Source organism: Sinocyclocheilus grahami, unplaced genomic scaffold (genome assembly GCF_001515645.1).
Source record: "Sinocyclocheilus grahami isolate Dianchi unplaced genomic scaffold, SAMN03320097.WGS_v1.1 scaffold71.1, whole genome shotgun sequence".
NCBI lineage: Eukaryota > Metazoa > Chordata > Actinopteri > Cypriniformes > Cyprinidae > Sinocyclocheilus > Sinocyclocheilus grahami.
In genome coordinates this window covers 1,896,809-1,921,494 of record NW_015505250.1, presented here as the reverse complement: position 1 = coordinate 1,921,494, position 24,686 = coordinate 1,896,809, and the positions used below count along the sequence as shown (strand labels likewise).

The 24,686-nt window shown below is 37.6% G+C and overlaps 1 protein-coding gene across 1 annotated transcript in view; it reads left to right on the top strand.

The window, feature by feature from the left end:
* Nucleotides 1–24,686, top strand: part of LOC107585514 (protein SLX4IP-like) — a 50,330-nt gene that overhangs the window by 22,369 nt on the left and 3,275 nt on the right. Inside the window, exons 5-6 of the mRNA XM_016272559.1 lie at nt 8,424–8,501; nt 9,608–9,696. Of these exons, the coding sequence (XP_016128045.1) occupies nt 8,424–8,501; nt 9,608–9,696 (167 nt within the window). The remainder of the gene's footprint in view (nt 1–8,423; nt 8,502–9,607; nt 9,697–24,686) is intronic.

The following is a 24,686-nucleotide window of genomic DNA, read 5'->3' as shown; positions in this document are numbered from 1 at the left end:
GGTTTTAGTGTGTTTTTTTTATTTGTTTTTTACTTGTATTAATTTTCTAGTTTTATTTTATTTATTTATTCATTTTTTTTCTGCATCATTTTGCAATAAGAGTGTTCTGTTTCTGCTCCTCATGACCTGTAGCCTTTAAATATAAAGCATGTGGTGGCATAAGCAGCAGTTACCTGCCCTGGAACATGTGAGATGAAATAGGCAGGATTACCAGCATGGGAAATGGAGACCCTGGAGCAGGAGCTGTTGAATTCCTTGGGCTCTTTTGTCTGCCTCTCTGTCTGTCAGTCTGTCTGTCTCCTTGTTCTAGAATTAGCCCTTGATGCTTTGTCATGTTGCAGTTGCTGTACAAATCCACCTTCTAAGCCCACGTCTCGCTGTATAGAAAAAGCCCCTGGACAGCCGGACTCTTTCCGCAGACCTTTCTCCCGCGCATTCACACTCAAACTCTCGAGTGCACAATTCTACACAGCTTTAACACACCCGCTTTTGGCCCGAAACTGATGTTTATACATTCAGTATGACTCGATCTCACCACACACACCCGTCTTTCGTCTGGGGTCAGCGGTGTTCCTCTGCTGCTGTCCCACCACAGGGCTCTGTATGTAATTAGGGATTGGGGAAGGAGAGCTTGATCAGTATGGGATTCATGGGACTGTTTCTCAACCGCAATCTGGTCAGGCAGACTCACACACACACACACACACACACATACAGACACAGCCTCTGTGAACCCAGGCTATACATGCCGCCTGACCAAACTTCACTTCAGGAATTACTAAATCGTTTTAGAGGATCACCCTGCCTTTTCCTCTCAACGTTTTCGTTTCAAGGCCCAAGAGCAGATCAAATGGCAGATCATGTGCTCAGGGTTAATGGTGCTTTTCTCTGTTGAATCCATCATTATGTTTTGGCCGCTATTATAATATTATGCATGTTTCCCTGGCAGAGGAATTTTGATTATTCTTCCACTGTAAATGGCATTTCATATTTCGTCATTAAGGCCTTGCAGGCACCAGTATGCTGTGCAGGTGTGTCAGTTTTAATGCACACTAATTCATAATCACACAAGCTGGATGGATTTAGTGGGAGAGAGAGAGATGAGGAGGTCTGGATTCAATGACAGGCCTAGCTCTGGTTCAAAACCTGCGGAGCTGCAGAACAGCATATAAGTCAGGTTTTCAGAAGCCTTCTCCACATCGTTAATCTGTTGGAACCAAACAGGAGGAATGTGTTTCCCTGCCCTCATTCACACCACACTTCCCTGTTTGCTCTTGAGGCATCCTTAAGGTTCCCCGTTTGCTATATTTACTGTACCATACCTGTATATAATTTATGGTAAGTATTTATGGATAGTTTTGTACCAAAACTCTACATATATACTTTTAATTTTGACTTACAATATGATTTGAATCGAACATGATTTTTTCCCCCTGACACAGCCTTTCTAAATATTTTTGAGCAAATTACATGTTTTTTCAGTGGTCCTCTGAGAAGTCTAATCTTGTCTGGATGGGAATGTCTGTAATTGTGGTACATTATTTTTTCAAAGTGCTTCTCTTTTATTTTGACCGACCTTTGCCAAATTAATTTACTAAAGCTAAATTTCATGGTGCACTGCCTGGCGTACCTTCATTATTGATTTAGACTTTTCCCCCAGACTTTTCTGGGTAAAATAACAGTCGGTACTTCTAGTACTACTAACATCTTACTGCTCATAACAGTGGTTGTTGCAACTTATGAATCTTACCTTATTTTTATTCCTTTAGTTGCGCACACAATGCTTCATATATACACTACTGTTCAAAATAAAAAAAACTACTGTAGTAAAATGTATATATATTTATAATACTTTTATTCAGCAAAGATGCATTAAATTTATAGAATGTGACAGTAAAGACATTTATAATGTAACAAAAGATTTTAACTTTAAATTAGTGCAAATAAATTTTGAACTTTCTGTTGAGTCCAGCATTGGCTGCATCCGAAATCGCGTACTTTCGGAGTAGGCAGACTGTTAAAAAAGTATGATGTTCTACATAATATGAATGTAATCCAGATGTACTACATTCATCATGTTGTCATTGTCATGTGACCTACCAGCGTCAGTTGCATCACTTCACTACCATTCACAAATCCTCTCCCGTGGTCTCATGGGATAGTAAAGTATCCACTGAATGCACACTTCAGAATCTCACCAGAAATAGTAGGTCATCTGGGCACTTTTTGCCTACTGTTTTATGAATACTGGGAATTTGTACATACTACTCTGTTCACATACTATTTTTGTATATAGTATTGAAGAATGTGATTTTGGATGCAGCCATTGTAAAGTATCATTCATGAATGCTGTGTTGGTGTTAATTCATAAGATTTTCTCACCTGTTTTCATAGCCATGGTGATGTCATGTATGTTTATAGTGCAGGTGCTGCCAATTAGCTAAGTGTCGCATTGGGAACCCTAATTAAAGGAGACATCTGTGAGGAAAAGAGGTGGAGTCTTCAGTTCCAGTGTGACTGATGATCTTTTTGCTGTGTCATGGGATTTTGGTCTATAAATGTCACCGTTTAAGTGTTTGGTCTAGGTTTTGTTCTTTTTGTGAAGTTTGTTTAGTAAGATTAAAGAAGGAGGTTTCTGAAGGCACTTTAGTCCATTTACTTATCTTTACAGTTCTCCTTTTGATCATGTGTTGCATCCTCCTGTTGGGCCACATTGCAGCATTTCATAACCATGCTGAAGGGGTCACCCAAATGTTAAAGTGAACACTCATGTGCAAATATTGTTTCAGGTGGACGTTGAACAGAGTGATAAGACACACCGCCTGCTCGGCCCAGGCTACAGTTACGCAGATGGGTGTGATGTGCTTCCAGGAAAACCCTGCTCGGCCCTTCCATGTGGCGACCCTCGTGAAACACTCACACACATACACACAATCGCCTGGGAGCTCCACCCTGACCCAGTAAGAGCAGTGGACAAGATCTTAGAGGGTGATCATTCACATCAAAGTGAAGGCCGAGAGAAAATATTTCTACAGATTCCAACTCGATCACCTAGACACCCGCTCTCCACCCGCTGTCCCCGGTTTTCACGTCTGTGAGATCACTTCAGGATCTCCCACTGCACACAGTAGCTATGTGCTCAGATATCACGGATCGTACCCAGTTGTACCACCAAAAATGATATCTGATGTTGTCTGTTTTTAGAGCTCGATGTGTTTAGATTGTACAACCTCTTTGGGATCTAGACTGTGGTGCTGAGAGATGATTATTCTTTCGCATGTCGAGCTGTCTGTGCTCTCCATTTGTTTAGAGCTGATGAGGTTTTTATAGCTCGTGCTCTTCTTTGAACTCTGAATCAGTGGAAAGAATGCCTTTAGTTGGAGACAAGGGATCTCTCACCCTGCTCTTCCATTTTATTTCACATTCCTCTTTACATTCTTCTGGTTTGTTGACTTTTTGTTCTCTCTATTGTTTTCACGGGAAGTGGTAAAAGCTCCGGCAGAAATATATTGTATGTATTTCTGCCTAGGAATAGTGTCAGCGAAACCTGTGTAAAGACATATGTTGTGATGTTGTGTTGCCATGTGGACTCAGTGTTGGAATGCTTTTTCTCAGAGGGTATCTCGAATTGTCTTCTCTGGATCATCACATGCCACTTTTTCAGTTTTCTCTATTTTTTTCACAAAAATATTTTCTTTACAAAAAGAAAAAGTAATGTTTTCTTTCTTTCTTTCAAAGAACATTTGCATTTAACGTAACTCTATAAGCAGATTTGGCTGGAAAATGATGCAAAGCATTATCAATTGGTATGTCATTTTCAACAGTCTTACTGATGCATCCAAAACTGTCATTCCCCCCCCAAATTTGACAAAACCTCATTAATGTCAGCTAGCTAGATAACATTATCTTGGTGACAAATCAGCAGAATTTGCAGCAACACTGTAGTTTACACCACAGAAATCCAAATATTTCGAGATTGCAAGGCATTAAAATAGTTGTACAGTTCTGTCTACTAGCCTAAAACTCTCTCACACTGAAATGACAAATTTCAGTGTTTAATTTTATGAGCACATTTGTTTACTTTTACTCGATAAGCAATCCTGATACAGTGTTGAGTCGCCACTTGTAAAATCTGGGTCTTGAATCAAAAACAGTTGAGAAGCACTTCTGTAAACATCAGTCTTTATCTAGATAACTCCATTATTTACTTTCCCTCAAGAAGAGTTGCTTTAGATGTGCTTAAACTGCTAAAATTCACCAAAATTTACACCATTTTTTTTAGCCTTTTTGTGGTTCTAGAGCAAGACTCCTCTGTTGGCCTTGTCTTGGGAATTTTGAAGTGAAGGAAAAGAGGAAACACAAATGCTGTTAAACTTTTTTTTCCCAGTAAGGACTCGGGAGGATGGGTCAATCTAAGTTGGGATGGACATGAATGAAACTGACTAAAGGTCAGTAAAAGGTCAGTACTAAACTTGAAAGTTTTGAAGCACACAGGAAAGATGGCCATTTCTTTATCTCTTGAAATATGCCGATTATCAGTCTGTTGTTTGTTTTATCCATCCACACTAAAGTTAAAAAGGTAAAGAACATGCCCTAGGCTCTTGATGCTCAGCAGAGGGACTCATGTTATGACCAAATTTTATTTTCCCATAACTCTCCTAAGCTTTTGGGATGGCTGTTGCATACTCAAATGATTAGGAGCAGGAAAGATAAGACACTGATACTGTCCACGCATGCTTTATTTCACCCTCATTGAAGTTGGTAGGGTTCCATATGCCATCTTGATCTCTCTGCCGGTGTTGCCTTTCTCCCTTGAGCGCTTCAAGGCCCAAGCCATCTCAAAAGCATATAAATCTGATATCGAAATCCTCTTTGGTTGATTCTTTGTGATGGGGAGGAACACCTGAGGGAGCATCTGATTCACATTAACCTGCATTGCTTAGATGAACAGTTCTGTTGAGCTAAGTGTTGCAGTTCCCACTAGTCTTGTATCACTTCCCTTGAGCAAAATGAGCACCAGTCGCATGGAACCTTGACATGAATATCAACATTAGGAGCCTGTTTGGCAGGCTCACTGGGGTTTTACACAAGATGCTTACCATAGCCTATTATTCTCGTAGGTGGGATAAAATTACATTTATGATCATTATTTTGTATCTTGGATACAGTGACTTGAGTTTGGGGTGTAATATTGTTTAAATGCTCTGTGGTTTCTATCAACGTTTGAGAAGTTATTTCAAAGCAAGTATGTGCAGGAAGTTTGATACGGAGTCCTAATCTATCTTCTTTCTTTACTGTGACTGATTGTACCATTGTTTCTACAGCGCAGTTAGTTTTGACCACCGATAGAGGAAAAAGGCATTGTAAATAAAACAATTAAAGAGGAACTGCTGTAAAGCACAACCTGTGAAGTAGAAGAAAGTAGGAGGTAGATCCATCAATCACATACAGGGGGTGTTGATGACAGTTTTGTGGCTGGCAGACACTGTAATTGCATATCATTATACCTGCAAAAGCTCTTGTTTGAGGACCTAGCTAGCTGTTAGCAGGGTCCACGATGACATCAGCTGTTAAACCTGTCTTCTCTAACGCATTTCTGCTCATTTGACACATCTAACACGTACTCTGAAGACAGACAAATGTGCTTAATGTAAGGGTGAGGCTATTTTAGAGTACCAAAGCTGAGTTTGTTTTCCTGTCTGGTCTCTATGATCTGAACCAATATGCTCAAGCACTTAGAGTCATTAGATAGTAGTCCGATCCATTTTGTGTGTATTTTACAGTCCTGTGGCAGCCTAGGGCAGTCTCTCACAGACAGACAGAGAGGGGTCTATTCAGGGCACAGAGTGAGAGCTGATGGATTCCCATGCCTGTTTTCTTGTTTACAGCTGCACCAGCAGATATCTAGCGTGTTCACCAGGCCCCCTCTCTTGCCGACAAATTCCTCCCAGATTAAGCAACAGTGCTCTGCCTTCGCGTCGAGTGGATCTTGCATTCCTTGGACAATGACAAACAGATCTAGGCTGGATTCTTCCTTTGCCCGCTGTCTCTTAAATTAAAACAGAATGGTCGTGTCGTTGCTTCAACACTAGGAGGGTTGAATGAATTTATTTTCTTGGCTTGTTAACAGTGAATGGGTATGGTTGCTCTGGCAACTACAAAAGTGAATGAACGCATAATGCTGACATCACCAAATGCTTCAATGAAGGTTCAATTTAAAAATGACACAGAGAGCTGATGGATTCCCATGCCTGTTTTCTTGTTTACAGCTGCACCAGCAGATATCTAGCGTGTTCACCAGGCCCCCTCTCTTGCCGACAAATTCCTCCCAGATTAAGCAACAGTGCTCTGCCTTCGCGTCGAGTGGATCTTGCATTCCTTGGACAATGACAAACAGATCTAGGCTGGATTCTTCCTTTGCCCGCTGTCTCTTAAATTAAAACAGAATGGTCGTGTCGTTGCTTCAACACTAGGAGGGTTGAATGAATTAATTTTCTTGGCTTGTTAACAGTGAATGGGTATGGTTGCTCTGGCAACTACAAAAGTGAATGAACGCATAATGTTGACATCACCAAATGCTTCAATGAAGGTTCAATTTAAAAATGACACATTAAAAGCGATTTCAGTGTCTTGGGCTGTTTTCACAATTGATTTGATTTTGATTTGCTTGGTCCAAACCATAGTCAATGAAAAAAGTGCTGTATGCAATATAATAAATATATTAAAAAATTTTTTTAAATGAAATAATATTTTTTTTTTTATCAATTTATTGCACAATTTAATATATATGCTCATCTTTTTCAGTACCTATGGTTCGGACTGAGCAAATAAAATAAATGAATTACATTTTTTTATATTTATTATATTCATTGTACTATATGCACTGTAAATTGCATAATATAGTGTTTAGTAATCTCAGATCAGAAAACTTATTTTCTGACTAATGTCAAACTGACTTGAGTCCACAACAGATGCTCTAGTGTGAAAATATTCTGTTTTTGAAAGTTTTCATTTTTAACTTGAATATATTTGTTGGTAATATCCAGAATGCTTTTTCAGTTCTGATTCTTCTTGAAGGATGTCGATGACCAAATGAGTCACAAACTAACCTTGGTTTATGTATTTTAGCAGTTTAACAGTAGTGTATTTTAGTACCTTTGTATACACCCTATTTATTCACTTCTTCCATTGTGTGAACATAATTGTGCAAACAGAAATTTTTACAATAAATCATCATTTATTCACCTGTCATCTTATCGTTGCAAAATAAATGCTGACATAATGATCTGGTCTTATATCATAATGAAGAGGTTTATTTTGTGATAATTACCTGTTGACTGTACCTTATCCCACTTAATAAATGTTGAGTTGAGAAATTAATTTATTTTGTGAGAAAAACAAGATTGATGAATGCACAAGAGGCACGAAACTAGCACAGTGTGATCCACTATACAGTCTGGCAGTTGCATACTAAAATATTAGGCCTCAGAATGCAGCAACTGACCAATCACAATTGAGTATACCATGGTCTGTCTGAATACTTGAATCTGATTGGCTGGCAGGTATGCATTAAAACCGTTTAATGCACTGGTAGTTTCAAGTCAGTTTAATCACCGTTCTATATTAATGCGCTGCTTTAATTGATGCACAACACATATACATCACTTGTCGCACACACACACACATAGAAGAGAGAGAGAGAGCGACACCACCGCATCAAGTGGTTCTTGGTCTCCACGTCGTGCATTAAAATTGTTTAATGCACAGCTAGCCGTGCATTATTCCTTTACGTATTCCAGGGAGTCATGTAGGAATAACAAATAATCTTCAGTGCAAATTTTCAGCCGCTCAGCCAGTATTTAGAGATTTTTGCATTCTAAAATATGCAAAGCAAAGTGGCACATTACATGCTTTTCTCAAAAGAGTGGAGCTTGAATTCATAAAACTCTCTCACCATTAGAGGCTGTAAATAGTTTCAGCATTCAGTCAGTCTTGTTACAGTGGACTTCAAAGGCTAAGAAGCCCCTGGCACTGCTTATGTTCATGCCTGAATTATGAGGCTTCTTTCTCATTTGCTTAAATGCTTTGGTATTTTTTCAGACTCTAAACCGCCTTTGTGCGCTGTCATATTTGGCAGACATTGGTAGCCTTTGTTCTGGCCTTTTGCATGGCCACGTATAATTGATAATGTCCATGTTCAGTAGATGTCACAGACTATGATTAATGCAGTGCTGATTTGCATTAAAATGATTTTCCGAAGAAAAATGTTTCCTCATGCGTAAATGAGGATTTGTTTAAACAAACAGGCTGTCTTAAATGTGATTATTTTATGATTAGCTTACTGTGACAAGTCCTCGCTGTTTCAAAATTAGAGGTTTTCTGAGTGTTAACAGATTTGCTCCATAAAGTGTTTTCTTTTGCAGGTGGGAATGTTTGCCTGGCGGTGCACTTCATGAAACGACACGTCAACCTGAGATGCATAGTCAGGCAGCACTACAGAGGTAGTTTATTTCCTATTCTCATTGATTAAAGAAGACTGGTTTGAGTATTTCTTTCCATATTAAGTTGACTCATGAAATGGATGATTGTATCAGAAGCACCTGTGTTGTTATTAGTTCATACAGCTGTCAGGCTCAGTTGGAGGTCATTGTCTGGATCGTTTTTATTTTGGAAAAAGTTGACTGAAATATGTTCACTTAGTTGGCAACTCAGAACATGATTCCAAATGCGTTTTATGTAGAACTTGCAATTTCAAGTCAGATGAATACAGATCTAAGAAAAAGTTCTTTGAAGAAACAACCCATTATATCTGCCTATACAATTAGTGACGAATGCACGCCATCCTAATAGAGGCAGAGCTCAACAAATATTTCAGACTACAGCCAAGTCCACCCGAGCCTGGCTTGATGGCAGCTCACAGGGAAAATGCGGTTTGCTTATCATAGTAAACAAGTTCAGACTAAAGCTTCACTGTATCTTTAGAGATATAGCATGTCAGACTCTGAAGGGAATTACAGTCATCATTGCACATGATTTATGTTTAACATGCCTCAAAGAAATACAAACTAAGTAGGAGCATGCAGACTAATAAGGCTGTCCGGTATAGATTATTTTAAGTGATCTAGGAAAAACAAAAAGAAGGAAAAGTAACTGACCAACTGTTTGCTTGGCCTTCATTTTTCAAGCTAAATTTGGCCAAGTTTGAATGAACTAAACCATAATGCATCAAACAATGTGGTTTGTTTTACTTGTATTGAGTTATTTGAAACTTTATTGACTGAGGGGTAGTGGGAACTTAAAGTTTACATTCAACTTTGTGGCAGCTTAGCCATTTTGTTAAAAACTACAAATAAAGCTATTTCAGCATTTCCCATGAAGAGGGCATTGAGGTCATTCTAAACTGTTGATGCTCCTGTAAATTCATTTTAGTGGATCAACTCCCATTTTTTTGCTTCAGACATCTGTGAGAATTTTATATGAATATCATGCATATTTTCATCTCCCCTCCCATTTCACCCTTTGATTCAGACGGAAAATTTACTGTATATAATATTGTACTAAATGGTTTCCACATCACTTTAGCTACAATTTTTTTTTACCTTCACAGAGTTGCGTGTGTTTCCCGAGCGTGTTGTAGTGTGTGCCAGTCCTCTAGAGAATTCTGCACTTCCCAATGGAAATCTGAACCTGGATGTGGTAAGAGCTGCTTATGTTATAAAATAATGTTTATAATCAGTGCTGGAGAAGCTACTTTGAAACTAGCTTGCCAAGCTGCAGTCTACTTAAATAAATTTAGTTAAACAGTCAAGTGAACCTCTTTAAAAATAGTTTGCTACACTATGAGTTGACAAAAGTATTTTTTTAAAGGGGCAAACTGATTTTATTCTGTGGACAGTCTGTTGGCTCTGTTGGTTTCTGAGATGATGACTAGTTATTCTCCAGCTCTTTATATAATGTATAAAGAATGTAAGAAAATGAAGTACATGTGTCTTTAATGTATGCTGTTTCCCATTCTCTGCAAATGCCATGAAGTGGGTTCTGGACTCATGTAGTTAATTCCTATGTGTTTGGTTCTCCCCTCTCGCTTATCATGGTGCGGCAAAACAGTAGTTGGAAAGGACTTAATGGTGAGATACTTTTTATTGTATACTGCTCTCTGAGGTGGACCACTAAATGCCTTTGGCCGAAGACGTTGAGCCTTGGGCCCTCATTTATAAAATGCACATACTATCAGATTTGATCTTAAATACCATATCAATTAATTCAACATTATTTATGAAAATGTAAAGATAAGTAGGCAATCACAATATGCATTATTATAATTATATATGCAAATTAACATTTTAACTGCTTTTTAAGAATTACATAACTGAAATTAGTTCATTTATATTAATGATTTCTTTAAAATATTACTACATGCCCACACACACACACACTACTGAACCTTAAAAAGATAATTGTGGGCAGCTTATATCAGGGGTTTTCATATCTGCTTTTTGAGGCCAAGGACACACTTTCTAAAATCTAAAGGTTGTGTCTTTTGTATATGCCCCCTAAAAATGCTTCTGATTATCTTTAAAGGGGTCATCGGATGCAAAATTCACTTTACAAGTTGTTTGATCATAAATGTGTGATGGAAGTGTGTGTACACATCACAAGCAGTCGTCATTTACTCCCGACATCTGAGCCGCTGAAGACGCAGAGGATTAACGTTACTTTCGTTTTTGAAGGGAATGCGCCGATCCCGATCTGCCTAAATGCGTTTAAGTTCGCGCGAATCATTCGTGATCCAGCTTCATCAACAGAAGTGAGTATAAGGGTTTTTTCTTTGCAAATCGCCTTTCCTAATAATGTGCTAGTTAGCCAGTTTCGCGGCTGAAGTTTACAGTCTGCTGCTCGTCACTAGGGACGGGGAGTCGACTCCAAAAGAGTTGATTCCTCGACTCTGAATAGCCCTAGAGTCAGAGTCGACTCCAGCACTGGAATCGACTCTCGGTGTCGACTCTGAAATCGCTGATGTCTTCACTGATTCTCAAATCCCTATATAGTGCATGGTAGTGCTGGGCGGTATACCGGTTCATACCGAATACCGGTGTTTATTTTTGTTATGATATGAATTTTTTAAATACTGCAATGACTCTAATGTATGTCGCTTAAACAACGTTCGGAACGCGACACTGTTTGAAAGGGGTCCCTTTTCACTGTTGCACTGTGGTGAGGGAACAGCTGTATGTGTTACTTAGCGTGAAAGTTCCGAAACTGAAGCAGTAGAACGTGATGACACAGAAGAACTCATCCACAATATCCACATTGACTGCCACAAATATCCACCGCCCCCTGCCATCAGCTCCCGTGTCTCACACACACACATGAGCGCGACTTTAGCACTAGATTTAGAAACTTTCAGACCCTTTTAGCGGCTTTTTTCCATAGAATATTCATACTGACAAACCTAGTGACTTTTTTGGATAAACCTTAGCTATGGTTCAGTTGGAAGATTTCGCCAATGTGTTGACCCGCGAACATGAGGTCTGACTTTCCCGGAGAAGTGTCACCTCTCTCGGCGTCTGTTCTGTGCAGTGAGCGGAAGAGAAGCAGCGCATTCAGTTGGCCGCACCGCAGCCGACTCGTCAATAAATGAGTACAAAACAGCGTTTCCTAGCACCTGTCGCTTACTGATTGTTTGGAATTATAAATATGAGTGTAGTTCGTCTGTTAATATCACTTGCACTTTTTTGTTTGTTGTTTTTTTTTCAGTTTGTTACTCAGACGCAGGCAGTGCGCTGTATGAGACAAAAAAGTAATATAGCCAAAACAACCGCATAGCTGCTGTTTAGTGTAGATGCATGTTGATTTTATCAGATGATGCCGCGATTATAAATGAGAGTGACTCCTGGTTAACATTTATTAAAAGGGGTTGTGTTTAGTCACTATTTAGTGTGGTATTTTTTGACAATATTCTCTCATCATGACCGTAAAATATTTCCTCTCTCAATCAGTAGAAAATATGGTTAACACCCGGTCATGCATGAAAAAAAAAATACAGTCATGTACCGTGAAACCTGTATAATTTTGAAAAATACCGTGATATAAATTTTTGGTCATACCGCCCAGCTCTAGTGCATGGCAGATGAGTGCTGTATATCAGCAAAGAGTGAACGAAACTAACGCCTGTTTCACACACACTCCGTCTGCAGTGCGTATGCGGTCCGTGTGCGTTACGTATGCGGTGCAGAAGCAGCATGGGCTCAGTGTGCTTTATTTAGTGTGCTCAGTGCGCTATGATCCACTGTTTACCACCATTATTTTGATTTCAAATTCGAAAGTTGTTACAAATTTTTTCTCTCTCTCAGCATTGTGATTATCTTTTCACACAGTAATACTATCTTTCATAGACATATTCACGTGTAAGCACAATATTATTAAATGCATTTTACTTCTGTACTGATTTATATATTAAGTTTATATATTAATTAGGGCTGTGTATCCCCAGCAAAGTCACGATACGATACGTATCACGATACAGATGTCACGATACGTATCACGATACATGACTGCACTGAATTTCACCTCAGTAGAATTTAGAAAAACAGCTGTTTATTAAACACTGCTTACTATAGTGCCATTTCTAACTATTGGCAGAGCAGGCAGTTGACCTCTGCATTATGAAGGGCCTCCATAACTGTACCACAGTACAATATAGGTAATTGCATATGTTTCATGTTTACATTGTGTACTCCCCACCAGGTACAATATTCTGATTGTTTGCATCTTGTTTTTAAGCCCATAAATAATGTACTCGTTCTAATAAATTTATATTTTAATGTACTCATTCTAATATATTAGAAAAATAATTTACATTGCTGGTAGGTTATCATTGCACAAATTAACACACTCTCTATGATAAAAAAATCAGAAGGGTTCTAAACTAACGCGCTGTCTTCACTGTATCTAACGCACACACGCCCAAGGCTGGTTTTAGGCGTCCGCATTGTTCGCTTAGGTGCCGGCGGCAAATATGACAAATATGCGGTGTTGGCAGAAGTTTGCTTTGAGTGCGCGCGACGTCGTTTCGCTTGCCGTTGTGCACAACATTTTTTGTAACTTTCCGCGCAGCTCTGCTTCCAAAGATGCACGAGTTCAAAGCGACTCTAGCCGAACATGCACGTCTGTGCCAGCATTTGTGTGAGACAGAAGCAGTTTGATGTTAAGTGCAGTCACACACACAGATCACGTTGCGGCCGCACTCAGACATTCAGGAACAAACTTTTTTTAGTGCCGCCCCGCAGTTTTATCAACTAAATAGCTTAATCTCTCATGAGCTACATTATCTTTCTCAACAAGGAGCTGGTAGCATCATTGTTTCTAAAGGAATTAAAGCCACAGCTTCACTGTTAATAGAGAAACGCGGCAAATCGGTGGTAATTCATACATACACAGCCTCTCTCTCTCATAAATGAACACTCGATGAATTACACTTTTCTGAGAATAGAGTATTGAAGTGGAGATCGCTAAACTGCAAGCTTACCGGTGTTTTCAGAAAGCACCGGTAAGCTTGTAACCGCGTTTATCTACAGTGGAGAGAGTGCGCGTGCACAGGGTTGCCAGGTTGACAAAGATAAGTAGCACATTTAGCAGATATTTCCATATTGCGCAAGTGTGAAGGTCTGTTTCGGGGATTACGTCTCTTTATATCAGGCTACTCAGTTGTGTTCCTCTGCGGCCAGATTAAACCTTGTTGTAGCCTATATATGCTCTAGTCATTCTTTTTTAGAAACCTCACACTTTTCTACTCAATTTTAAACATTGTAAAAATGTTAACAAATTATCGATATTTTGAACACAGCACTAATATTAAGATGCTCAAGCAAGTGGCAAACATGTAAACACAGCCTATAGTCTACTTTTCTTACGCTAAGGTAGTAGGCTATCACAATTTTAAATTGAAACTTACCATTGACAGAAATCGTGCCTTTTTTTTTGCATTTACATTACAAGTAACCCTGCTGGTCATAAAAAGAACTTCGTTTTCTAACTCAACGAGTGTCATCGGTTACCATGTTTATCTAAAAGTTTAGGATACTTTTTCTTGCTTTACCCATAGCTAAAAATACTTTAATTAGCCTATATGCATTTATGATGCAATTAATAAATTTCGTATCAATCCATGTACATTTTTAACGTGAGCAATGCCCTGTCACTTTAATTCAGCATGTGCAGCACAGCAAAAATAAAATAGACTCGGTGCGGGAACGATCACTGCGATGCTGCATATACCTCTCGGAACGCATCGACTGAATGCTCAACATTGGAAAGGAAAAATAAAAACGCTCTGCAAACGGAGTATGTGTGAAACAGTAATAGTGGAATAGTAAATTTAGTTTGTAATTATACATGCTTCTGTGACAGCTTTGTATAATTGATGTTTTGTTATGCTATCCTATGGTGGGAGTCGGGAGTCGGAGTTGACTCCGAAAAACCTGGAACCGAACACCTATGGCGTTATTTTAATGACAAATGTCGAGAGGGCATTATTGTAAAACCGGACCAGATATACGCACACTTAAAACATGTCTCTCCTCTCACTCAAACTGTGTCCTGTGCACTCACAAATCTCTCTGTGCTCATGCGCTATAGATATGAATTATTTTCGCACCTGAATCTTAAATCTTAAATCTTCTGATTTAAGACAGAACTATTTAGATATGGGTCCGATGCACTATTCCCTAAACCGATACTTACGATTTGGAGACCAAATATAACACTATAATGAATTTTTCATATTTGCCATAACATTACTACATTCTGTTCTATGGGTTTAATGGATTTGCAGACAATGTAATTACATGTAACTGTCATATAACTGTATATTCACTGTTTTAGAGGAGAGTGCCATTGAATCTGTAGCTAATAATAAGTGGATTTTCATGAAAAAAAAAATCAGAACTGAACAAACACTGGATTAAAAAAAAAAAGCTCCCAATAAATGTGCAAACAGTGATGCTATTAGAGAATTTATTGTATTATATCTTGCATCATTTATATCTATTTTTGCATTTGATGTTGATTTGAGGAGTTGTTACTTATTGTTGCCATCATACCAACTGAAAATTTATTGCAATGATTTTAAATTCAGTTGAGGTATCTGACATATCATGACATAACATTGATGTTTTATATGAAGTCTTTAGAGCCATAGGCTATAATATGTTGTTTTTAGATAAATTGCTCAGGGGCCAACCATTTGGACAGAGGTTATATGTACAAATCATCCAAGCACCCAATTCCTAGCCATTTCTATAGGCTGCATTTCATTAACATTGCTAAATATTATTAAACTGGAAAGAAATTAAAGATCAATCTTCGATTGTCAAAAGAATTCTAAGTTCAGTTCACTCAGCCAATTAGATTTCACGTAGTATTTTCATCGGTCAGTTGTGGAGGTCTGATTGGTTTAAGCTTTATTTATATAGCAACTTTTCAAACAGTGAATACAAAGTATGTATGCATATGTGCATTCGCAGAAAAGATCAAAATACAAACATAAAAGAGATATAGTAAAAGAAAGTAGCTACAATAACTAGTTTATGTTAAAACAAAAATACAACAATTAAAAATCAAGGAAAGGCCCTGCACAAATCTGTTTTGAGACTAGGCTACTTTTTAGACTAGTGCATAATGATAACTTTTGACAACATTTAATTCAGGTGCGAAAATAATTAATATCTATAGCGCATGAGCACAGAGAGATTTGTGAGTGCACAGGACACAGTTTGAGTGAGAGGAGAGACACGTTTTAAGTGCGCATGCTCTCTCTGGGCGAGAGCAGCGTGTATCTGAGTGCGCGTGTCCGGTTTTGTGCGAGAGCAAAAGAAATCCGCGCGCGAGCGGAGAGATTCGCCCTCGCGCATTATATTAATGTGCTTTCACGCTACAATTATGCGCTCTCGACATTTGTCATTAAAATAACACCATAAACACCCCTACTCTCAGCAGAGCTCATTAGCATTTAAAGCAACATGGACTAGAACGGCTTGCTGAAAACAGAGCTGATTTTGACAGGGTAAAAAAAGGTGTTTTTTACACTACCATTGAGAAATTTTAACCAAAGTATGTTTTTTTTATTAAGACCCTAAAGAATCATATCAACTTGTGGAAATGGGCATCCGATGACCCCTTTAAAGGGATGGTTCACCCATAATTAAAAATTCTGTCATAATTTACTCACCTTTATGTCATTCCATATCTATCTATCTATCTATCTATCTATCTATCTATCTATCTATCTATCTATCTATCTATCTATCTATCTATCTATCTATCTATCTATCTTTCTTCTTTATGTTTCACAAAGTCGTTTTGTTTTGGAACAACATGAGTAAAAGATGACAGAATATTCTTTTCTGGGTGAAATATCTCTTTAATGTTCACCCACTACCCTTTAAGACTGATTTGTTGTCAGGTCATTCAGGCAGTGCTCTAAATCAATTTTGAAAATATGTAGTTTTGTACATCCCTAGATATTATAGAATTATTCGTCTTGAAGCTATAGGAAATTGAATGCAGGATTTGTATTCTGAAATCATGAGTTGTATCACTGGTACACTATGTATTTTGCTTCGGAAACAAGACCACAGTTTTACTTGGCTCACACATATGCCCTCTTACTCACCCACTTTTATGGCAACAGTTGTGTGTGGGTATGAAGATTTGGTTCAACAGGATACTCAGTGGTAGGATCTCTGGAGCCATGAATGTCCAAGTGAAAGCATCCTTGATCAGACTTCCTGCTGTGTGTCCAGAGTACTCATCTTTTGTGTCTCCGCCCAACTCAGATCTTCAAATATTTTCATGTTGATCCTACTCTTATCTTCCAATAGAATCCTGGGAAATGTGCACCTTGGGTGGACATCAAGGATGAAGACAATCTGTCCTGCCATTAATGTCGGTAGTTTTTCGGATTGAATCATTTGCCATTGCTTTTCTTTGAGACGTTTTATTTCAGCCCCTTTTGCCTTCGTTGCTTTGGCTTTCAATGAAAGCAAGAATTGTAATAATTTGAGTGAATTTATCCAGTTCGACAGTGAAAAGTTCACATTGTGTAACCGCTTTTCCAGTTCAGGGACGCAGGGTCCTTGTTTTTGCATTCCCCTCATCAGGATGTGGTTCTCTGTGCTTGTATATGCTGCGAGGAAGGGTTAGCAGGAGCTTGCGGTGGTGCTCTCGCTATTTGGCAGATTGAAAAAGAGTGAGCTGGAGTTTCTCTCATGACAAAACAATTATTTCAGTTGCTCCGCTCTAATTTGTCACTGGGAGCCTTTTCCTACAGTTTCTTTCTTTCTTTTTTTTTTAGCTTGAAGTTAGCCAGGAAAGTTATGAATCTTAATAAGAAATGCAGCTCAGCTGTACGAGTCACATACAATGCAGAATTTCAATTTGAAAATGATAATGGCTCAGTGAATTTGTTCTTCCAGTGTTGTCATATGTTTATGGCGAGTTTCTCTCACCGCAGTGCTTGACAGTGAGAGTCTGAATGACGCCACATGTTTTGAGGCAGTATGGGAATTTGTCTGTGGTCCTTCCATTTGATTTAGTGCCCAGTTTGCAAAACACAGTTTATGTCAGCCGCACAGGGTTGCCATAACATCTATCCAGAGGTCATAAGGTAACACTACGACAGCGAACTGTGATATAACATGTGGTGTCTTGGAGCAAGAGAGAGTGTGAAAAATATATGTGGTAGGTACTATGTGCACCAATTCAAACCCTGGAAGGGGTGTTTCATGAACTGGAAGGTGACTTGTATCCCCTGTCAGAACAAGATTAACGGTTCCTTGAGTGATTCACATCTTGTGGTCTGAAGTGGGTAGAGCGATCCTTCACTGTTGCGTAGCAAAAACCCAATGCGGGTGCACAGTCAGCACAGAATCATGTCATCACAACTGAGACAACAGCCGTCTCTTCCTTTTCCTTTTAATGCACTTCCTGAAACACCTCGAGAAGGTGTCATAGCAGAGTGTCCTTACTGTAAATGGGGTCTGTATTTGGTCACACATCATACTGTACACTACTGTTTAAAAGTTTGGGGTTTTGAACATTTGACTTTTGAATTGGAATGTACACTACAGTCTAAGTTAGGAATTGGAATCATATGGATTTTATAGATTCTTCTTAACCTTTTTTAGTTAAAAGTACCTTTTGTTACAATAAAATGATTCCTTCCAACTGTGTATCTTTTAACTCTACTATTTAAATAAGTACAGTACTTTCATTTAAAGGGATAGTTCAACCAAAAATGAAACAAATCTGTCATCATTTACTTACCCTCATATCATTCCAAACCTATTTGACTTACTTTCTTCTGTGGAAAATAAAAAAAGATAATTTGAAAAATGTGTCTGTACAATAACATCCTTAGTGTCTTTCTTTTCTGATCCACAAAAGATAGAAAGTTCAGTATTTTGATGTTGCCGCGTCTGTACTTCTAGATGTGTGATGGAAGAATGGGGCAGATAGCAGCCTTGTAATGAAGCGGCGGATCAAAGCTTAGGGCAGATGTGTTTTTACAGACTCCTCTCCTTTGGGGAGAGCTAAAGTGGTTATGGACATAACCTTATCCTTTCTTTGTTCCTCTCCTATCTCCGTTTTTCAATTTTTCTAACAGCAAGCCACAGAAAACTGTCATTTCAAGAGTTTCTTGGCCCTCAAGAACTCACTGTCACCTAATCTGGTTTGTCTCCACAGAAACAAAGAGGTGGGTTTCAGGAGTGGTTATGTTTTATGGATACTCTTCATGTCAGTGCTCTGGTTTAGTTGGTTGGGGCATTGTTCTGACAGGTGCTTACAGAAGACATACACCATTCATGTCTTTTATCACTAAGAGAAGAAAAAGTTTCTTCTGGTATTCACAGAATAGGCAAATACACTTCCTCGTGTTTTTTGTATAGGTGACACGCATTGTAAGGAGTCTAAGCTCTAGTTTCTCTCTTATTTAGGGATGCACCAAATGTTCAGCAACCAAAATTATTCGGCCATATAAGAGAATAAGAGAAAAGACCAAATAAATTGTACCGAACAATGACCGTGATGCGATCAAATAGCAACCAGCGAAGAGTGAGAGACGCACACTCTTTATGATGCAGCACACATGTCAGCACAGCAGTGTGAAACATTTAAAACTGTCCGAGACAGACGAAAAAAATCTGAAATTTAGTACTGTAGAGCATGTCTTCGATGAGAAGAGGAAGGGGTGATTGTTGCTGGTTACTGTATGATGATTGAAATCACGAAATGGAAAGGAAAATCTGCGCTAAACAGTGTTACTTATCAGTTGCTCAGTCACATTGTTATGAATTTTTACAAGGCATGTGACAATGCGATATGTATGACGTATTCGTAATGAGACTCGTTTATAAATCTGCTGTTGTCAACAAAAAGAAGCGCTGAGGTCTTCCTGCACGTTTCCGCCAAAATAAAAGCAAGGCAAGTTTATTTATATAGCACATTTCATACACAATGGTAATTCAAAGTGCTTTACATAAAATGAATTAAACTAATCATAAAATAAATAAATAAAAACTTTTAAAATAAACTAAAAATTGATTTAAAATGAAAAATTTGAGAAAAAGCAAGAACTCTATCAACATTGTAATTTTACTGTTGTTCTGTAAAATAAAAAAAGTAAGACAATAGTTATGATAATATTAATTACAACAGCTCTGTTAATACATTTATTATAATATTCACACATAGTGTTCAAATTAGGATCTGTAATATTTTCTAATGTTTTAAAAGAAGTCTCTTCTCAGCAAGGCTGCTTTTAATTGTACTGTAAAAAAATACATGCCTGATTCAAGAAGGAGGTCTGATGGCCAAAAAATATTATTTTACTAACTTATTAATTTTAAGTTAAATTGTGCTTGGTTGGTATAGTGTCTGCTAGAATGTTAAAAATGTTCAGTGTTAAATATTTTTTAATTGTTGTTTTGTAATTGATTTTTTTCTTTGAAAAGCAAGACAAAACCGTAAAAAGTGCATTTAATTTATGCAATGGGGAAAAAAAATTGGCAAAATACATAGGGGAAAAAAATGTGAAAAACCGTATTCGGTATTAGGGTAAAAGTGTTTCATTTTGTTCGGTTTGACAATGTTCAGACTTGGTCTGAACAATGTCTGGGTGTTGTGGTTTGCTTTAGCCTCTCCAAGCATTAATGTTCTAAATGATCTCAGCACATTATTCATAGTAGATGGATCTCATGGCTACTGAATTAACAAGGTACAAAAGACTGTGCCATATTATGTATATAGTGCTGAACAGTGCTGTGAGTCATAAAATCCCATTCAGAGGTCATTGTTTTCACAATTTATTCAATTGTATATTTAAAAAAAATATTAATTCACATAGTAAATTATTAATGTTTTGTATTATTTGTAATTATTATAAATATGTAAAAATATAAATAAGTACATTAATAATATTAATTAATTATTTACTCCAATGCCTTATTGTTTTAATAAATAAAACTGTAATTAAAATATTAATGACACAAATTTTAATTAAAACATTTAAGTAAACATCTTATGTTGTCCAAGGCTACATCTAGCCGGCAGCCATATCACCCTGTAGCCCAAGACTGGTTGCCCACTGAAGCTAAACAGGGCTGAGCCTGGTCAATACCTGGATGGGAGACCTCCTGGGAAAACTGGGTTGCTGCTGGAAGAGGTGTTAGTGAGGCCAGCAGGGGGTGCTCACCCTGAGGTCTGGGTGAGTCCTAACGCCCCAGTGTAGTGACGGGGACACTATACTGTCAACAAGCACCGTCCTTCGGATGAGATGTTAAACTGAGGTCCTGACTCTCTGTGGTCATTAAAAATCCCAGGATGTCTTTCGACTATATAATGAATGTATATAAATGTAATGAATTATTATTATTATTATTATTTATTTGATAAAAAAATAGAGTAAAAACAACAATATTGTGAAATATTATTACAATTTTAAATAATTTTCTATTTTAAAATATGTAAGTGATGGCAAAGCTACATTTTCACCAGCCATTACTCCAGTCTTCAGTGTGACATGATCATTGTAAAATCATTTTAATATGCTGATTTGGTGCTCAATAAACCTTATTAATAGGCAGTTCATATGGGTTTTCGAAAAATATATTTTTTGCAGTTTGTAACGTAGCTATACTTCAATGTAAACAGTCTGCAAAGTTGTTAATCAAAAAAGTGCATGATAAATAAAGATATTGTCTCTCAAAAGAAAGAGTTGACTCTGAACCTTTTTAACGATGCGTCATATTTTCCTATATACGTCACAAGGTAACACATTTGCATAATCCCAGCCTGCCCGCGAAATACGTAAACTCTTACCTGCTCACAAACACTTCCGCTAGTTTGTGTGTTTACATCATGTTGAGGAGACTGTGCTGTAAAAGCAAGTTTGTTTTGTTTTCATTGCCGAAAAATTATGATGTGAAGAATCAGTGGTTAAAATTTTTTTCCACGATACCACAGCAATACAATTCAAACCTTTTGTTGTGTGCTCGTCATTTTACCGAGGACTGCTTCTCAAATCTTGGCGAATTCAACGCGGGATTCGCTAAATGCTTGTCAATAATAATAATGAATGCAATAAAATTGCTGTCACATCACGTAAAGTACCACATACAAAGTTTAAACTTACCACTGAGAAACGTCTTAAATAAGTTGTGCTTGCCATTTTTGTAAACTTACAGCATCTTTGTTTACAAGAAACCCATCGGAGCAAAAAATTAATTATGGTAATGGGTGATTCGTTTCCAACACGTATTGTATATGGAAAGACCAATCACAACAGACTTAGCCAGCTGACCAATCAGAGCAGAGTAGGCTTATAGAAGGGAGGATTTTACAGACCTTAAGCTCAGAACCGATTCGAACAAATCATTTCGAAATCATTGAAAAATAATTCTAATATTAAATGTATATTCTGAGAAAATTACAATGTTTTCTGACCTTAGATGCATTTAAACCTGTTGTAGGGGACTCCAACACAATATTAGGACACTTTAAAATACTATATGACCTGCTCTTTAACAATATCAAAAACAAACACTTCTAAATATTTTGTGGAAACCCAATACATTTTTATCAGAATTCATTGATAAATAGATAGTTCAAAAGAACAGCATTTATTTGAAATATAATTATTTTGTAACAGTATCTTTACTGTCACTTTGATCAATTTAATGCAACTTTGCTGAATAAATGTATTTATATTCAACAAGAAAAAAAAGAAACAATGTTACTGACCCCAAACTTCTGAACATTGAAATCACTCCATTAACTTTCTGACATAAATTTATTTTCTTATTGCTCTTTCTCTTTCCCTTGTTTTTCTTTGAAGCCCTGCGAAGTACATGAGAGAATTGCTTTCTCTCTGAGAAAGAAACACTGGTCCATTGTTACTGCCTCTTTCATCTGTTTTCTAAAGGTTTGTAAAATGCATATGAAGGTATTGAAATTCAAATGTTCTTCCTCCCCTATCCTCCATGTTTTTGTCGAGTGTGTGTATGTGTGCTGTACCGTTCACGCTCGCTGAGTGTGTTTATTTTCTGTGGACTTATCGTTAGTGAGTATGGGTGTGTTTTTGCGTGCTAGTGTGTCTGGATATCCCCCTAAAAACCATCCATTCTTGGTTGCAGTGGGCGGAGGTAAGTTGGGGGGAGTTTGTGTGTGTGTGTGTAGGAGAGAGTTCGACAGACGGTGGTCATGGATGGAACACAGTCTACAGATAGCTTAGGCTGCAGCAGCTTGCTCCCTCCGACTTTGGCAATGGATTGTTTTTAAACATTAGCGGCCCACGTTACAACATGATTTCCTATGAATACTTGTCTCTGTGGGTGGACACACACCGCAGAGAGTCTCTAGGGTTCTCATAGACTCTTGTTTTCTCAGATCTGCCCATGCATTACCCTTCCCTGTACCTTAAAGTGGACCTTCCCACTAGCTATTGATCAGCCCATTTAGAGTGAAGCAGCACTGATTTATGTGCAGTCCTGCTAAACCTGCTGCTTTCAAACAGCTTGTAGGTAAAGAGCTTTGAAAAAGTTGGCTTTTTCTGTCTGTGGCTGGGTTTTTTTGGTTCCTGGGTTTTCTGGTAGACATGATAAACCGGTAAAAACTTGACAATTTGTATAAATGTTGTATTATTGTTTCTATTGCGTTTGCGCTCTTGTGAGGTTGCAGTGTTGTCATCACAAAAAAACTAAATTCGTTACTCGCACAACTGGCATTGTTTTTGGCATTATTACAAACTTATTTATTTCTAGAAAAAATAACTAAATTGTAATGAGAATATATTGTGAGAAAATTACTTGTAAGATTTTGGTAATATTGCCAAGTAGTGTGAATTTTGGAATATCATAATAATGCTGGATTTAAACACTAAGATGCAAATACAGTTTCCAAAATTCACATAAAAACACATACTTGCGCTTGATGTGCACAAATGTTTTTATTCAGTAAGAAGACATGTACATAAAATAATCACATTGCATCTCAAATTTTGCTTGGTCATTCTGAAATTTCCAAATGATTGGCTGCTATTAACTTCCCATTTTTGACATGCTCCCAGTCACAAGGCATCTGCTGTCAATTGCTAGCAATCATGAAGTTCATTAGAGTGTTTTGCTTTAAACCGCAAATAATTTATTGCATTTTCTAAAAGAGCCACAGTGGCTTCCATTTTTATTTTGCACCAATTTGCCTGCAAGTAATGATTTTGTTGTCTTGACAAGTGATAGAAATGCTGCTTTATTTGGAAGTAAAAGTACATTTATGCATTTGGCAGATAATTTTATCCAAAGCAACTTTCAGAGTCTTTGGTTCAAGGTTACTTTTTCTGTTCATGCATTCCCCAGGAACTGAACCCATGACCTTGGCATTGCTAGCGCCATTCTATACTGGTTGAGCCACAGGAATACATATAAATAAAGACTTGGCTTGCAACAAAGATCCCATCTTGTGAGATTTTATAATACTTTTGTCTTCATTTAATATTAAACAAAAGAGTACAGCATTAATGGTCATCTGACAGATTGTGCCACAGTCACATGTTGCAAGGTGCACCTTCCTTATGTGATTCATTGGTTGCATTGATGAACTCATTCAGCATGACTTGCTCACAGCGCCTCAGCTCAAAGATGAGAAAATGGATAACGGGCCATTCTATCTTCCTTGTTTCCATTTATCATCACCATCACATGCACTATTGGGTCCAAACCTACAACCTTTTGCATATCTTCTACAACCATATCTTTTTAAAGTTGCTTATCAGTATAACAATATGGTTTGAAGTTATTTGTATGTCAGTTTGTATGTTGTATTTTATATTATGATTCTTTTATCATTGCTTTATTATTTTATATTGATATTGAGGTCAAACCATATGCTTTATTTTACATTGTGAATCTTTTATAGTTGATTGATTTTATGCTTGTGAAGCACTTTGAGTTGCATTTTATGTATGAAAAGTGCTATACAAATACATGTTTATTATTAATATTATTTTTGTCACCATCCCATATATTTATCCACTAGGCCACACCACTTCTCTCTATAAAATCATTATATATGGGTATATAGAGGCCCCTTCTTCAGGCCAGCGTCTGTGCACTTCATATGAAACACATTCCTCT